Source organism: Scyliorhinus canicula, chromosome 9, assembly GCF_902713615.1.
Source record: "Scyliorhinus canicula chromosome 9, sScyCan1.1, whole genome shotgun sequence".
Taxonomy (NCBI): domain Eukaryota; kingdom Metazoa; phylum Chordata; class Chondrichthyes; order Carcharhiniformes; family Scyliorhinidae; genus Scyliorhinus; species Scyliorhinus canicula.
Window position 1 is genome coordinate 33179859 of NC_052154.1, and position 18879 is coordinate 33198737.

Here is an 18879-nt window from a genome sequence, read left to right on the forward strand (position 1 = left end):
ATATATTCATTCAGTGACTATGCAAGTAACATGCATTTCATCTCCTTTGTCTAATTCGGCAAGATAATTTTTGAGCATAATTTCTAAATGTTCTGAAAGGAAATATCTATGCATTTTTTAATGCTAAAAGAGGACATCGACATACAGACTTTCACAAACTCAAACCCCAAAGTGCTTTATAGTCAATTAAATTCTCTAAAATGTAGTTGTTGTTGCAATGTGGAAACAGTATTAAGATAATAACTCAATAATCTGTTTGAGTGATATTAGTTGAGGGATAGATATTAGCCAAGAACACTGGGGGAATTTCCATGTTCTTTTACATTCACCTAAGTGGATTTAACAGCTCATCTGAAAGATGGTACCTTTGATAGGGCCAAACTGCACCAGCACCATCCCTGTATGTCAGTCTGGACTTTGTGCTCATATTTCTGCAATGTACCTCGAATCCACAACTTTCTGAATCAGAGGTGAGAGCGCTACCATGAGACACGGCTGATATATTGCTTTGTGTTCCATTAATGTGACTTGGGAGATGACATTTAGGTTAATACCTGATGTGAAATAGTGAACAGGGAGAGTATTTGGGGTGCTATTGGAAGGTCACAATATGCCATAATTGAACCTTAAAAAACAAAGTCACTTGGTGGGCACCTTTTATTGTAGGAATAAATGATGGAAATGAATATAGTATAGAAAATTTCCAGTGAAAAACGGAAATAATTCTGCTGGGAAACACCATCCTTTCTAGAGCTGGAATTACAACAATCAGGTGTTCTTTGTGAACAACTGATGCATTTCTCAAATTCAAAGAGCAAAGCTTTAAACACAAAAACCATCAACTTGAACAGACCTTGCGGTGACCATTATTAGCTGCATCATGGAGCGGTGTGTCATCATCCAAGCCTTTTGTATTGACTTCAGCACCTGCTGCTAGGAGTTGCTTAGCAACATCATAGTAACCTCTATTACATGCTTCATGCAGTGCAGTCCATCCTGAAAATACAGTATAATCAAAACCAACTCTTCAATATCCCAATGACAATTATTACTTTATTCACCAACTCAACACATTTTATTATAATGGCAGTTGTAGCATTCATGTATTTTTAACAATATATTTTTGTTTTGTTAAACAGTTCTCTCCAATCTCAACAACATGCAACTATGAATAGATTTGATTTCCAGCTTCTCGAACTTTAACCAGTAAAACAAAGTTTGGAAGCAGAGCAGTAGAATACTTGCCCCAAATGAGGATGCTGGAAACACAAAGATCAAAATTAAAAGCGCAGTTTGAGTTGTGGAACACCGCGATGAGTATCACTGTGCTCTGAGTTGTGGAACACCGCGATGAGTATCACTGTGCTCTTTGAGAATCTAAATGTAGTTCTGCGCAAGAAAAGCTCAACACAAGTTCAAGGAACCGCACCTGACCTTCTATTAGGCATTTTAGAGCCGCCTGAATTCAATGCTGAAATGAAAATGAAAAATGAAAATCGCTTATTGTCACAAGTAGGCTTCAAATGAAGTTACTGTGAAAAGCCCCGAGTCACCACATTCCGGCACCGTTCAACAATGTCAAATGGAAAGCTCAGTTCCCATGTTGTTTCCCATTTCTTTGTGGTTTAGGCTTTAGTCTCACTGTTTTTCACTATCTTTGCATTTGGATAGTAGCTGTTCATTATTCTGCCATTCACATCTCTGGACACATTTTGTGCTTCTTTACTTGCACCGTGTCACATACTTTCCTTTTCTTTTTCCCACCGACACCCCACTTGCTTAAAACTTTTATATCTCCAACTTCTTTTAGAAAGTCCACAGATATCAAGGGTGGCACAGTGGTTAGCACTGCTGCCTCACAGCTCCAGGGAACCCGGGTTCAATTCCGGCCTCGGGTGACTACTTGTGTGGAATTTGCACTTTCTCCCAGTCTGCGTGGGTTTCCTCCCACAGTCCAAAGATGTGCAGGTTAGGTGGAATGGCCATGCTAAATTGCCCCTTAACGTCCAAAAACTTAGGTGGAGTTACTGGGTTATGAGGTTTGCGCTTAAATTGGCTGCTCTTTCCAAGGTCCGGTGCATACTCGATGGGCCAAATGGACTCCTTCTGCACTGTAGGATTCTATGAAACACACTGTTCTTTCATCACAGATGCTGCCTATCCCGCTAAGTAATTTCAGTATTTTGTTTTTATATTCCAAATGTAGTTTTTTTTTTAAATTTGGAGTACCCAATTCATTTTTTCAAATTAAGGGGCAATTTAGCGTGGCCAATCCACCTCGCTTGCACATTTTTGGGTTGTGGGGGCGAAACCCAGGCAAACACGGGAAGAATGTGCAAACTCCACACGGACAGTGACCCAGAGCCGGAATCGAACCTGGGACCTTGACGCCACAAGGCCGCACTGCTAACCCACTGCGCTGCCCCCCAATTGTAGTTCTGTCCCAAACTGTACATATTGTCACAGATGATTCCCTGTAACCAACAAAATTGATAAACATTGCTAAATTGTAAAATTAATTCCTGACAGTAATATTTGTCAAGAGCTCATCTGATAAAAAGCATTTTTACCAGGTGCGGTCATGATGTAGTACCATACATACAAATTTGCAGTGTGTCGCCTGCTTATCAGTTAAAATCTAAAGGATGGCATTTAAAAAAATAAAGGGATTCAATATTTGCTCCATAGATTATTCTATTGCACATCCACTAAAATGTTCCACTTATATTAATTCTGAACCAACAAATCATTGGCCACAGAAGCAATTATCTCCAACGGTTATTTCAGCTGCAGAAATAAATCAATAGCCAAGACTAAAATAAAAGCAAATTACTGCAGATGCTGGAATCTGAAACAAACACAGAAAATTCTGGACAATCTCAGCAGGTCTGACAGCATCGGTAGAGAGAGAAGGGAGCTAATGTTTAGAGTCTGGATGACTCTTTGTCAAAGCTGGAGAGAACGGGGCAGCACGGTAGCATGGTGGTTAGCATAAATGCTTCACAGCTCCTGGGTCCCAGGTTCGATTCCCGGCTGGGTCACTGTCTGTGCGGAGTCTGCACGTCCTCCCCGTGTGTGCGTGGGTTTCCTCCGGGTGCTCCGGTTTCCTCCCACAGTCCAAAGATGTGCGGGTTAGGTGGATTGGCCATGCTAAATTGCCCTTAGTGTCCTAAAAAAAATAAGGTTAATGGGGGGATGGGGGGGGGGGGGGGGGGGGGGGGGGGGGGTTTGTTGGGTTACGGGTATAGGGTGGATACGTTGGCTTGAGTAGGGTGATCATTGCTCGGCACAACATCGAGGGCCGAAGGCCTGTTCTGTGCTGTACTGTTCTATAACTGGAAATAGGGTCAGATTTATACTGTTGTGAGGGGGGGGGGGGGGTGGGGGGGGGGGGGGGGGGGGGGGGGGGGGGGGGGGGGGGGGGGGGGGGGGGGGGGGGGGGGGGGGGGGGGGGGGGGGGGGGGGGGGGGAGAAGAGAGAGAGAAAATTTGAGTGGTGTGGCTGTTAGGGTGCCATCATAGATGGACATTGACAATTTTGTTGTCATGGCGGAAAAGACAAAAGGAATGTAACTGGGGGTGCTAAGGCTAAGAGAATGTTGATAGAGGTACGAAAGAGGTTAGAATGCGTGAATGGCAGAACAAAAGGTGAGCATTGTCCCATGTGGAACTAGGAACAGAGAAGAGATGGCCCGAAGGGGTGGGGAACATGGGCAATGGTGAGGGAAATAACAGATCAATGGAAGAATAAAAATAAATTGATAGAAATAAAATGGCTGAAGGTGGAGGCAGAGCAGAGTTCACAGTCCAAAGTTATGGAATTCAATGTTTAGTCCAGAAAGCTGTAACATACCTAATCAGAACAAGAATCATAGAATCAACAGTGCAGAAAGTGACCATTCATCCCATCGAGTCTGCACCGTGCCCTTGGAAAGGGCACCTAATTAGTCCACACCTCCACCCTATCCCATAACTCTGTAATCCCACCTAACCTTTTTTGGACACCAAGGGCAATTTAACATGGCTAATCCACCTAACCTGCACATCTTTGGACAGTGGGAGGAAGCCGGAGATCCCGGAGGAAGCGCACGCAGACACAGGGAAAACGTCCAGACATCGCACAGTGACCCAAGCCGGGAAATCAAACCTGGGACACTGGAGCTGTGAAGCAACTGTGCTAACCACTATGCTTCCTCCCACTGGGCAATGAGATGCTGTTCCAATCGCCAAGACTGTTTGGCATTGCAGAATCAGAATGGTTACAGCACAGCAAGGAAGCCCATTTTGCCCATCAGTTTTGTACCAGCTTTCTGTATTCGGCTCATCTCATGCCCCAGCCTTTCCCTGTAGGCCTGCAGTTTTTAAATCCCCCTCAGGTTTTATCCAATGTCCCCTTTAAAATCATGACAAAATCCGCTTCCACCACACTCCCCAGACAATCCAGGTTGTAAACACCTCCCTGCATGAAAGTTGCTTCTGACATCACCGTCCCAACCACAGTAAAATGCATGTCCTCCAGTCCCCACTCTGTGAATGGGTAGAGTCGCTTTACATCCATTCCATCCAGAACCCTCATGATTCCAAACACCTCCATCAAATCTCCTCCCAACCCTTTCCAAGGTTAACAATTCTATTGTCTTTCCCACCCCAAGTATATCCACATAATTGAAGCGTCTCACCCTGAATCCTCCCTAAAGTCTTCACCTGCACCTAAAGTTCAGTCCCAGAATTGGATGCAATACTCCAATTGAGGCTGGGATAATAATCATAGTTGATTCAATAGAATGCATTTTTCATCCCTTTCTGCGATTTTCTCTCCCCTACCGTTTACAAATATAGGAGTGATAAGCAGATAGCTAAATTCCTGCATTGCTAATTTGGTGTGCATCATTTTATTTACAGTAATTTTTCCAAAAAAGTAATTAATCATTTGATAGTCACATACCTGCAAAGTCTTTGACATTTACATCTGCACCTTCACTAATGAGTTCTTTTATCCGCCGTGCAATCTCCCCGGATGGCAGCTCTGTGAAGTCGGGTCTCTCCACGCTCATTTCTTTTATTTACTTTGTCTTTGGTTTTGGAGGCAGAACTTGGTGTTCCCTTTTGTCCAAGAATCGACTGTGAAGGATGCTTTGGTGTACGATCTGTGCAAAACGTAACTTTTTGGTTAGCTATAGACTAGTTATATTGAGCGTTTGAAAACATTTTTAATCCTTCAGATAACAATGATAAAAAATGTGGTTGTCCATTTCAGTCCTGTGAAAGTATCTGCAATCTCTTAGGTTCTAAAATGTATTGTGCTTCCCTGGATGCTATGCTTAGCTACATTTAATCCTGATGCGAGAGGTGCGGAACAACGAAGTCGACCATCAAACACAATATTACAGGCTTCTATTGTGTCAGAATTGTTTGTACGGATCAGGGCGAGCCGAAGCAGTGATGGTTTTGCAATCTAGTTGGCAAGTGCTTGAAGAGAGGAAAGCATTTACAACATTAACTAGCATTGGTGTAGAGTGGCATTGGTTGGATGGTAAACGTTTAGTGGGAATGGGATCAAAGAAACGGGGTAGTTTCATAGATAAGATGAACACTGAAGGTGATGGCAGGTATGAGTGCGAGTACGAGGGTGGAAGAGAAATGAAAGAGTTGAATCCACATTTCAATGGAAGATGACAGCTGAAGTAACCAAGTATTTGATGAGAGAATTGAAAGCGTGATGCAACTGAGCTAAAGGAATAAACAACGTGTGTCAAAGGAATAAAGGAGACTGAAGTAATGGGATGCCCCACATTGCAAACAGATACCATGGAGCCAGCCTGCGGAGTCCATTACATTTTGCTTTCCAAGATCTTTGATGTGTTAACAGTTGTGTGTTACTCCAAACATTTTGCTGCAATTGTGATGTTCAATTATCTGTTTTTATTTAATGAAATGATCTGGGAACATAACTCATGTCAACCCAAAGTAATAACCTGGACAGCAATTGCTCATGGAAAACGGCGTTGCCCACAAAGCTCTTGTGATCATTTCCAACCTCCAGGTTAAGATGGTTCATGATCTCCTCAAATGTTTCAAGTGCTATTTTGGAGCAGGAAGTGGAGGGAGAAAATTGAATATGCTAAAATTCTGAACTGCAGCAAGTGTAGCAAAAACTTAGATTGTTCACTTCGGAAATTTGGAGACATGGAAATAATCTTGAAAATTATCAATGGAAAATCACTTACAAACCAAAGGATATTTCACCCTACTGAAACTGAAGTATTCGTCATTCTATTCCCCCTGCTGGGAAAACACTGAGCATCATGGCATACCATACGGGCAGCAGAGGTAGCATGGTGGTTAGCATAATGCTTCACAGCTCCAGGGTCCCAGGTTCGGTTCCCGGGCTGGGTCACTGTCTGTGCGGAAGTCTGCACGTCCTCCCCGTGTGTGCGTGGGTTTCCTCCGGGTGCTCCGGTTTCCTCCCACAGTCCAAAGATGTGCGGGTTAGGTGGATTGGCCATGCTAAATTGCCCGTAGTGTCCTAAAAAGTAAGGTTAAGAGGGGGGGTTGTTGGGTTACGGGTATAGGGTGATCATTTGCTCGGCACAACATCGAGGGCCGAAGGGCCTGTTCTGTGCTGTTCTATGTTCTATGCAGATGCTTACCATGTACAACTACCATTTTGCAATCAGTGGACGTAGGTCATGATTTCATTTCACTACCATGGATTGCAAAAACCCACCTGGTTCTCCAATGTCCTTTAGAGAAGGAGTTATGCCATATCTACTTGGGCTGGCCTGCATGTGACTCAAATCGAGACTCTTAACTGTTCTCGGAAATGGCCTCAGCAAATCACTCCGCTCAGGGCAATAACAATGCTGGCATTGCCAGCGATGTCCACATCTCTTGAAAATCAATTTTTACCAGGACGTTAAAAATTAGGTTAGTCTTCGGGATGGGGCATAATTTTCCTCATGCCATAAATACAAAGCTTTAACCTACCACAGCTGGAGGAATAAAAGTCAGGTTTTAGATGCCATGCAGATTAGCGAGACAAGAATCTGCATGTGATGAATGAATCAACAAATGGAAAATAACATTTTTCAATGGAAATAAGAAGACACTAAGAAGAACAGAGTGAGTGAGGCAAAGATAGAGAATAATCAGATACAGCAGGCAGGGCAGAAGGGCATGAAATGTTCAGAAAGAGAGCAATCAACAACACTAATTGTGTTTGTTTTACAGAAAGAGGTCAACAAAAAAAACTTTCAATGAAAAAAAAGGGAGACAGTAGGTACATGTGTGGCAACTGAGCCAGCTCTACCCTGCTGCCTCGTACATGAACCCAAAAGTCATTTAATTCTTAAATTGCATATCTGATTCCAAATCTGAGATTAACCAGATGGAAATCTGCAAAACTCTGGTCAGCTTCTGAGTCTCTGGAATTCTCAAAGTAGTTTCTCTCACCTTGCAATGAAGAAAGGGAGACAGTGGACACTGAATATAGGCAGGGAGGAGAGGTAGGTAACGGCTAAGATCAATCCAGACAGAGAGAGATTTGAGGAAGATATTCAATAGAGTGAGAATGGTAGAACCTCCCATATCAGGAATGGGATGACGCCCCTGAACAGTAGTCCCCCTTTATAACGCGGGGTGTGGGGTCCAAGACAGCCACCCGCGTTGTATCCGAGCCTGCGGATATCCAGATGGGGGTTTTAAAATTTATTTAAAAATCTATGCTAGCGCTTTCCCATTGTGAGTCTACGGGGGGGCGGGGGGGGAGAGGTCAGACCCCGTAGACTCACAATGGGAAGCGCTAGCATAGATTTTTAAATAAATTTAAAACCCCCATCGTGGATCCAATTAAAATTTCAGCGGCCGGCTCACTTTGATCCGGAGAGGGAAGCTGCTCTCACTGAAATCAGCCGGGCCGCTGAAATGGACACTGCCGGGCTGCTCTCTCCCTCCAATCCAACTTTTAAGTTTTAATGTTTCTGATTGGAGGGAGAGAGCAGCCGGCAGTGTCAATTTCTTTTTATTCCTACGGCTTGCCCCTCCCCCCACATCCTCCACTAGACACTCTCCCCCCACACACCCTCCGACTCGCCCCCTCCTCCCCCCCCAACACCCTCCGGCTCGCCCCCTCTCCCCCCCCAACACCCTCCGGCTCGCCCCTTCTCTCCCCCCCCCCCCCCCAACACCCTCCGGCTCGCCCCCTCTCCCCCACACCCTCCGGCTCGCCCCCGCTCCCCCCACAACCCTCCGGGCTCGCCCGCTCTCCCCCCAACACCCTCCGGCTCGCCCCCTCTCCCCCACACCTCCGACTCGCCCCTCTCTCCCCCCCCAACACCCTCCGGCTCGCCCCCTCCCCCTCTCCACCCCCCCCCCAACACCCTCACCGGCTCGCCCCCCTCTCCCCCACAAACCATCCGGCTTCGCCCCCTCTCCCCCCACAGCCCTCCGGCCTTCGCCCCCTCTTCCACCCACACTCCCCGGCTCGCCCCCTCTCCCCTCCCCCCCAACACCCTCCGGCTCCGCCCCTCTCCCCCCCAAACACCATCCGGCATCGCCCCCTCTCCCCCCACCACCCTCCGGCTCGCACCCTCTCCCCCCACACCCTCCGGCTCGCTCCCTCTCCCCCTCTCCCCACACCCTCCTGCTCTCCCCCACAGCGTCCAGCTCGCCCCCTCTCCCCCCACACCTTCCGGCTCGCTCCCTCTCCCCCACACCCTCCTGCTCTCCCCCACAGCGTCCAGCTCGCCCCCTGTCCCCCCACACCCTCCGGCTCGCCCCCTCCCCACACCCTCCGGCTCGCCCCCTCCCCCCCCCTCTCCTCCCCCGTCCCCCAACACCCGCAGGGCCCCCCTCTCTTCCCCCAACACCCGCAGGGCCCTCCTCTCTCCCCCAACACCCGCAGGTCCACCCTCTCTCCCCCACACCCCCAGGGGGGTCTCCCCCACACCCACAGGGGGTCTCCCCCACACACCCGCTCCCCCCACCTCTCCCCCCCCCCCAACACCCGCAGGGCCCCCCTCTCTCCCCCAACACCCGCAGGGCCCTCCTCTCTCCCCCAACACCCGCAGGTCCACCCTCTCTCCCCCACACCCCCAGGGGGGTCTCCCCCACACCCCCAGGGGGGTCTCCCCCACACCCGCCCCCCCCTCTTCTCCCCCCCCCAACACCCGCCCGCCCTCTTCTCCCCCCCACAACACCCGCCCGCCCTCTTCTCCCCCCCACAACACCCGCCCCCCCCATGGCAGTGTCAATTTCAGCGGCCGGCTGATTGTTTCAGTGAGAGAGCAGCTTCCCTCTCCGGGTCAAAGTGAGCCGGCCGCTGAAATTGACACTGCCGGCTGCTCTCTCCCTCCAATCCAACTTTTAAGTTTTAATGTTTCTGATTGGAGGGAGAGCGCAGCCGGCAGTGTCAATTTCAGCGGCCAGCTCACTTTGATCCAGAGAGGGAAGCTGCTCTCACTGAAATAATCAGCCGGCCGCTGAAATTGACACAACTGACAGTTGGGGTCCATAAGCCCCCCCGCGGTATATCGCGAACCGCGGTATTGCGGAGCGCGGTATAACGGGGGACTACTGTATTAGGATACCCAAATCCATGAGGGTCTTCAGCACAGGCACTTCCTCTTTGCAAGATTCAGACTGTCACAGGTACCAGCATGCAACCCGTTTGATTCATTGAACACTGCACTGAAAAGCTAAGAAAGGTTGTGGGCTTTGAGAAGACCCGAGGTATAAAAGGCCAGCTTGCCATAGCCAGGGCCAAGCTGCTCCAGTTAACCTCTGCATGCTGCCGATTCCACACCTGGAATATGGTGTACAGTTTTGGTCTCCTTACTTGGCACTGGAGGGGGGGGGGGGGGGGGGTGCAGAGGAGATTCACGAGGTTGATACCGGAGTTGAGAGGATTGGCTTATAGATAGAGAAATACAGCACAGAACAGGCCCCTCGGCCCACGATGTTGCGCCGAACTTTTGTCCTAGGTTAATCATAGAAGTTTGGACAATTTTTCATGGCCAATCCACCCAACCTGCACATCTTTGGACTGTGGGAGGAAACCGGAGTACCCGGAGGAAACCCACGCAGTCACGGGGAGGATGTGCAGACTCCACACACACAGCGACCCAAGTCGAAATCAAACTTGGGACTCTGGAGCTGTGAAGCAATTGTGCTATCCACAATGCTACCGTGCTGCCCTTAAGAAGTTAACCTACACTCCATTATTCTACCCTAATCCATGTACCTATCCAATAGCCGCTTGAAGGTCCCTAACTTTTCAGACTCAACTACTTCCACAGGCAGTGCATTCCATGCCCCCACTACTCTCTGGGTAAAGAACCTACCTCTGACATCCCCTCTATATCTTCCACCATTTATCTTAAATTTATGTCCCCTTGTAATGGTGTGTTCCACCCGGGGAAAAAGTCTCTGACTGTCTACTCTATCTATTCCCCTAATCATCTTATAAACCTCTATCAAGTTGCCCCTCATCCTTCTCCGTTCTAATGAGAAAAGGCCTAGCACCCTCAACCTTTCCTCGTATGACCGACTCTCCATTCCAGGCAACATCCTGGTAAATCTCCTTTGCACCTTTTCCAAAGCTTCCACATCCTTCCTAAAATGAGGCGACCAGAACTGCACACAGTACTCCAAATGTGGCCTGACCAAGGTTTTGTACAGCTGCATCACCACCTCACGGCTCTTAAATTCAATCCCTCTGCTAATGAACGCTAGCACACCATAGGCCTTCTTCACAGCTCTATCCACTTGAGTGGCAACTTTCAAAGATCTATGAACATAGACCCCAAGATCTCTCTGTTCCTCCACATTGCCAAGAACCCTACCATTAACCCTGTATTCCGCATTCATATTTGTCCTTCCAAAATGGACAACCTCACACTTGTCAGGGTTAAACTCCATCTGCCACTTCTCAGCCCAGCTCTGCATTCTATCTATGTCTCTTTGAAGCCGACAACAGCCCTCCTAACTATCCACAACTCCACCAATCTTCGTATCATCTGCAAATTTACTGACCCACCCTTCAACTCCCTCATCCAAGCCGTTAATGAAAATCACAAACATCAGAGGACCCAGAACTGATCCCTGCGGTACGCCACTGATAACTGGGCTCCAGGCTGAATATTTGCCATCCACCGCCACTCTCTGTCTTCTATCGGTTAGCCAGTTTGTTATCCAACTGGCCAAATTTCCCACTATCCCATGCCTCCTTACTTTCTGCATAAGCCTACCAGGGGAACATTATCAAATGCCTTACTAAAATCCATGTACACTACATCCACTGCTTTACCTTCATCCACATGCTTGGTCACCTCCTGAAAGAAGTCAATAAGACTTGTAAGGCAAGACCTACCCCTCTCAAATCCGTGCTGACTATCCCTAATCAAGCAATGCCTTTCCAGATGCTCAGAAATCCTATCCCTTAGTACCCTTTCCATTACTTTGCCTACCACTGAAGAAAGACTAACTGGCCTGTAATTCCCAGGGTTATCCCTATTCCCTTTTTTGAACAGGGGCACGACATTCGCCACTCTCCAATCCTCTGGTACCACCCCTGTTGACAGCAAGGACGAAAAGATCATTGCCAACGGCTCTGCAATTTCATTGCTTGCTTCCCATAGAATCCTTGGATATATCCTGTCAGACCCGGGGGACTTGTCTATCCTCAATGAGGAGACTGAGCAGACTGGGACTATCCTCATTGGAATTTAGAAGAATGAGGGGGGATCTTATTGAAACATACAAAATTATGAAGGGAATAGTTAAGATAGAAGAAGGAAGGTTGTTTCCACTGGTGGGTGAAACAAGAACTAGGGGGCATAGCCTCAAGATAAGGCGGAGCAGATTTAGGACTGAGTGGAGGAGGAACTTCTTCACCTAAAGGGTTGTAAACCAGTGGATTACCTTAACCTGTGAAGCAGTTGAGGCTACCTCGTTGAATGGTTTGAGAACAAAGGTAGATAGATTTTTGAATAGTAAATGAATTCAGGGTTATGGTGAGCAGGTGGCTAAGTGGAGCAGAGTTCACAAAAAGGTCAACCATGATCTTATAGGATGGCAGAACAGGCTTGAGGAACCAGATGATCTACCCCTGCTCCCAGTTCTTATGTAAATTTGTAACTTAAACTGTGCAGTTTATAACTTAGCCTAGATTTTATTTTAGTAAGATCTAGTGTGCTTGCCATTTTATTTTAAAGGCGTTTCTTTATTATTAATAGTCTTATTGTCACAAGTAGGCTTCAATGAAGTTACTGTGAAAAGCTCTTAGTCGTCACAGTCCAGCGCCTATTCGGGGAGGCCGGAATTGAACCCGTGCTGCTGCCTTGTTCTGCATTACAAGCCAGCTATTTAGCCCAGTGAGCTAAACCATCCCACATTTACAAATGTGCACTCTGCAACAAACCAACTCAGTTGCTACTTTGTGCCAACATGTGATCAGAAAAGTTATGTTGATAACCATTTCCACCAAGCTAACTTCATATAGGACTGTGAATAGTCACTAACTAGGATCAGGTGATGATATTAGGAGACTTCCATTACTCTTCAACTGAGCACAGTAAGAAGTTTTACAACACCAGGTTAAAGTCCCAACATGTTTGTTTCAAACGCTAGCTTTCGAAGCACTGCTCCTTCCTCAGGTGAATAAAGAGTTATACCTCCTCATTCACCCGAGGAAGGAGCAGTGCTCCGAAAGCTAGTGTTTGAAACAAACATGTTGGACTTTAACCTGGTGTTGTAAGACTTCTTACTGTGCTCACCCCAGTCCAACGCCGGCATCTCCACATCTTCAATTGAGCAATAAGGAATTAATAATAAAATAGTTAGGGCAGCACGGTGGCCTAGTGGTTAGCACAGCTGCCTCACGGCGCTGAGGTCCCAGGTTCGATCCCGGCTCTGGGTCACTGTCCGTGTGGAGTTTGCACATTCTCCCCGTGTCTGCGTGGGTTTCGCCCCCACAACCCAAAAATGTGCAGAGTAGATGGATTGGCCATGCTAAATTGCCCCTTAATTGGAAAAAATAATTGGGTAATCTAAATTTAAAAAAAATAAATAAATAAAATAATAAAATAGTTAGTTAGGGTCAGACTGTATTTATTTTGGCATTTCCTACTAATATTCCTATGTTAGGGCTAAAACCTGCAACTCAAAAATGCTATAACAGCAGGTCAGAGAAAAATTTACACATGCAGTACTGGTCCCGATCAGAACATATTCGCATTGATTGGTTCAGTGCTGACCTAATGAATTTGTGCAGTATTAAGACAAAAAATACATCTTGAACTAATCCGCTGTCTTATGTTGACGATAATTTATGCAAATGGCTAGATGCAATGAAATGAACACTTACTTTATTGAGCAATTGGCTATTAGCAACAACTGTGGGCTAAGGTAGGTGATGCTAGAATTAGGTACAGAGAGTTTTGGGAACCACTTTGTTTGTGTACACCCCAATTGTATGGATTATCAACAGATGGTAGTGCTGGCGGTAGGGGCAGATGGAGTTCTCATCAGCATGGGGATCAGTTGTAAAGCATTGGGCCAAGGGACAGAGACAGAATTACCATACATGTGGACCCTAGATTGGTGTGAAAACTGGTTATTTTCTTCTTATTCTAGATTATGATGTGGAGATGCCGGCGTTGGACTGAGGTGAGAGCCCAGTAAGAAGTCTTACAACACCAGGTTAAAGCACCGCTCCTTCCTCACGTGAAATCTCTTCAATTCCAACTGTGGTCCTATTATGTTCGGAGGGAGTTACGGCGTGAAGATTAAATCAAAGTAGTAATGGTTGCTTGGCAACATTTCACCTGAGGAAGGAGCAGTGCTCCAAAAGCTAGTGTTTGAAACAAACCTGTTGGACTTTAACCTGGTGTTGTAAGACTTCTTACTGTATTCTAGATTCGCCATCCATTTGAAGGTGGGAAGTCTGTACTCTTTGATTGATAAGTATACTTTTGTTTTCTTTGACGAGTTAGTTAATAAGTCTTGACTTCATAGGGTAAGTCTTTAGCTAATTGATAAGTCCATTGTTGTTTTAGTTCGCTTATATTCAACAAACTTTTTGTTAATTCAGTGGTCGGAGTCTTTGTCTGATGCTCAAACTGATCGTCAGTTTAAATGGTTGATTTATGACCCAGTAATGAGATTGCATGCAGCTCAATTAAATCAAGAATACGTTTATCAAAACATCCACCTTTCAAAACCTGCATGCCTGCATCTGCCATCCCTTGAGCTGACTTTAAGCTCATTGAAACAGTATAAAAGGCCAAATCCAAGGACAAAGTGGGGTTGAAATCTAAACTACAGGGAGTTTAGGATTACGCTTGTGAGTAGACTGGAGATGATTAGCTAAGAAATCGTCCCGCATGTATTTAGTCTGAACCAATACAGTGGAGACTGCACAGTGACCACTGCATTGCAATATACCACGCTGGTAGTACAAGGGAATCACTGCCTCACTCAGAAGGTTCTTTAGACCTCAGCAGAGCGATTTGGAGGGAGCTATTGGTATTTGCATCAACTGTGCTTGCTTGAGGATAATAATGAATGGTATACGCGACACTTATATTCTGCACTTCACGGATTCTGTAACCGGAGTAGTTCCTGTATTATTTCCTTTTCTTTGATTTTCAGCACCTGCACTACCTTATTGTTGTGTAAAGTGGATGCCTGATGCACCACTTTATCTACACAATATTTGTATTGGTAAATATTAGAAATAAGGTATAATTTTAAGTGGGTTTAATTCAATGTTTCTGTACCTTGAAGGGTAAAACCTAGTTAGCTTCATGCTGGGCAAACGTGCCTGCATGTGTGGGGGTTGGTTTCAATTCCAACTGTGGTCCTATTATGTTCTGAGGGAGTTACGGCGTGAAGATTAAATTGAAGTAGTAATGGTTGCTTGGCAACTGGAGGCCTTTTAAGGTAGAAAGGGTTTTGTTCTTAGTTTAGAATTTGATTGCAGTTGGAGACAGGACACTGGGGAGTGAACATATCAACTCTGTCAGAAGAAAGACTGGACAGGACAAGGGAGTTGCAAGGAGGCAGGCTTCCCAAAGAACCAGATAACCAGGAAATTGGGACATGAATAAAGTCTGAGGGCTTAAGAGAACTGAGACCACGGTATTGATCAGGAGAATTCAACGGGAAAAGTAAACAAAATGTTCTGAGTTAAAGAGACAGTTGTAGTAACCAGGTCTAAAGTGAGAAAGCTGACTTCATTGGTAAATCAAAATTTTAATGGAGTCTGGGAATCGATAGTTAAAGAAATTGTGAACAGCATACACAACAGTCAAGACAAATAAATCCGAAATGAAAGTGGTAAAACCTGGACACTGGATTCATTGTTCAAAGTGGAATGGAAGCTTTGTTTAAGAGTCATTTGGAAAACCGCCACTGGATTTCGGAATGCAAACCACTAATGAAAAGCATTATTCTGAAACAAGTTTCCCGTGTGCAGTTTGGAAATTCTCATCTGACAATCATCTAGCATCATTCACTTGAGGTTCAGAGTGGAGAGCATATTTAACCACAGCCATCTTGTCTGTTTAAAGGGACCAGGTTAAAGTCCAACAGGTTTGTTTCGAATCTTTAGCTTTCGGAGCACAGTTCTTTCCTCAGATGTGCTCCAAAAGCTAGTGATTCGAAACAAACCTGTTGGACTTTAACTTGATGTTGTAAGACTTCTTACTGTGCTCACCCCAGTCCAATGCTGGCATTCCACATCATGTTTAAAGGGATGCTGTGTTACTAAGAGAGACTTTGCAATCATTAATTGTAAAATCTGTGTGTATTTGCAAAAAGAAGGAGGAAGTAAAGGAGTCTTGTATCATAATCCAATCTTTTCATCTTTAATAAATACCTTTGTCCTTGTTGTTATAACTAATTAACGGTCCTGTGACACTGTTCTGATGTTTTATTAAATAAAACAAAAGTTAGTGTTTTATGCCAGGATTCCATTCTGGAATCTTCCCATCCAGTTATATTAACTGGAATTGCAACAAGTGGCTTTTAGATGCAAGCATGACCACAATTTCAAGTGTGGCAATGTAGAAACTAAAGATAGATAATACAAATGTAAGACATGAGAAAAAAGGTTCTTTTCCGTCCTCCACCCTCAACACCCTCTCCAAACAGCCACGTTAAGGAGACCTGACCTGGACTGTTTGCTGATTCTTCTGCCGTCATTTGCATCAGCAAAGCAACTTGTTGTCGTTCTGAAAGTGGACAGCCCGCTCTTATTCCTGCCCCAAACAATCCAAACTTTCTGGCTCCGGCCTCCTTCTTCACTCGTTTCCGCTCTGGACCTTGCTTTTCTGGAAGCGAAGTTGAAAAAGAAAACAATTTTTTTTCTGGGAGTGAGATATCTAATACTATAGATAATATGGCGCGAGAAAACCCCACGGTTCCTTTTCACCTTCAATTTTTCTCCCTTATCTGCTTTCTGGTGGCAGTCACTCACATACGACCCAAATGACTGCCCTTTATCCATGAACTTGGACATCAAGTGTCAGTACAGGTTATTTAATAATATGCAATATTACAGCTGGGAATGGTCCATTATCCATACATTCAAATATTTTAACATGACAGTCATCAGAAATGTGAACTCTGGCTGATTTAAATATCACTTTTCCTGCTGATCTAACTGATCATAGGGATCCTTGGTTACCACCAAAATGGACAGAATCTTAATGTCATTCCTAAAACATCAGTAAAAATTCCAGAATTTCATGTCATAAGAACATTTTGATTTGTTCAATCTTTATAAAATTGATTATGGGGAATATAATAAGGAAATCCACTGACTTTCCACTTCCATAGAAAAATTGATAAAATTGTGGAATGAAAAATGTTATCATGATGTAACAGGTAATAGTCTCGAATTCCTGCTTTCATAAAAACAGAATTACTTATCATTGTGGCCAATGACCCTGTACCCAATAAATGTTCCATCACTGGAGGTCATACGTTTTCAATTATCTAAAATCCTGAATCAAGACTTAACAATGTAGCATTACATAATAATACTAATAATAATCTTTGTCACAACTAGGCTTACATTAATGCTGCAATGAAGTTACTGTGAAAAGCTCCTAGTCACCACATTCCAGTGCCTGTTCGGGTGCACGGTGGGAGAATTCAGAATGTCTAAATTAACTACCAGCACGTCTTTCGAGACTTGTGGGAGGAAACTAGAGCACTCGGAGGAAACCCATGCAGACACAGGGAGAACGTGCACAAACTCCAGAGTGACCCAAGCCAGGAATCGCCCTGGGGCCCTGGTGCTGTGAAGCAACAGTGCTAACCACTGTGCTACCGTACTGCCCTGCAGGGATTATGGCGAGCAGGCTTAACGGACTTATGGACATGGTGGAAAAAGTCGTCCACAAGCATACTGTAAGACATAATGTATTTTAAATTTTATTGCTCTTTTTCAACACAATTTGTTCTCCTGATCATTAAAGACTATATTCAATAAGAAAGTAAAGAATGTGATTTAGCTCAAGTGTGCAATAATGGGCCAAGAAAAAAAAAGGATGAATGAGATGATAAAATTAAATCTGCAGACAGATTTAGAATTTTAAATCCTTGAATTTTACTGGCCAGAGTTTGCATAAACAGTACATTTACCTGGGATTAGACTGTCATTCCATTTGCTCAGTAACGGTGGAATGAATAAACTAATACTGCATATGTATTTAATATTTTGAGGCTAGATGATTTTTTCTTCCAAGGTTATGCAGAACCAAAACTATTGGTAACTGTCCCATTGTTGGATGGAACCATATTTAAAAGACTACTAAAGATAAACTTCCAACTGGGAAGCAGCATGACTCCGATCTTGTACAACAATAATCCTCAATTAGTTTTGCCAACCAGAGAAGCGCTCAACAGGAGAGGAATTGACCTTGGATTCCAAAGCTTTGGCCTTGATCAAAGAGGGGGTCGTGGAGAAGAGAACTTAATTGACAAAATATTTAGAATTCATCTATACAAAAGTACTTTTAAGAAGAGAAAGCACAACATTAAATAGAGCTACAAAAGCATCAGAAACTGCGATGATAATAAAGTCAAATCGCAACGGATACGAATTGGAATATATGTAGTATACCTTCACTATGTGAGTCGAGTTTTGGTCACCAATTGATGTGAAAAAAAACTACAGAAATCATAATTCTATCTGCTATATAAATAAAATGTACAGTGTAGATCAAGAAATAACTTTATCATTCTCTGCATAGGTCAGTGCTATGGGTATCTGAAGTTCTTGAATTTTAGCAGCAAACCATTTACATGAAACAGGTTTAAGAATTCTAGGGTAAGGCACAGAGATGGTTATTTGGATCATCAAATTTGTCCCTGCCCTTTCAGGGGCAACCCAATGAGTCTCAAACCTCTGCTCTTTCCCCATAGCTCTGCAAATTATTCATTTTTAAGTATGCATCCTCTTTATACTCCTATGACTGTGTGGCCAAATTACCCTCCATCACAATTTTCAAATTTGCTGATGACACCACCGTAGTGGGTCGGATTTCAAACAATGACGAGACAGAGTACAGGAATGAGACAGAGAATCTGGTGAACTGGTGCGAAGACAATAATCTCTCCCTCAATGTCAACAAAACGAAGGAGAATGTCATCGACTTCAGAAAGCGTAGAAGAGAACATGCCCCTGTCTACATCAATGGGAACAAAGTAGAAACGGATCGCAAGCTTCAGGTTTTTAGGTGTCCAGATTACCAACAACCTGTCCTGGTCCCCCCATGTTGACACTCCAGTTAAGAAAGCCCACCAACGACTCTACTTTCTCAGAAGACCAAGGAAACTTGGCGTGTCAGCTACGACTCTCACCAACATTTAC

The 18879-nt window shown here is 44.8% G+C and overlaps 1 protein-coding gene across 1 annotated transcript in view; it reads right to left on the minus strand.

The window, feature by feature from the left end:
* The window catches only part of ankrd11 (ankyrin repeat domain 11), a 226450-nt gene that overhangs the window by 42598 nt on the left and 164973 nt on the right, over positions 1 to 18879 (minus strand). The window contains 4 exon segments of the mRNA XM_038806475.1: positions 854 to 996; positions 4945 to 5005; positions 5007 to 5146; positions 16172 to 16330. Coding sequence (XP_038662403.1) covers positions 854 to 996; positions 4945 to 5005; positions 5007 to 5146; positions 16172 to 16330 — 503 coding nt within the window.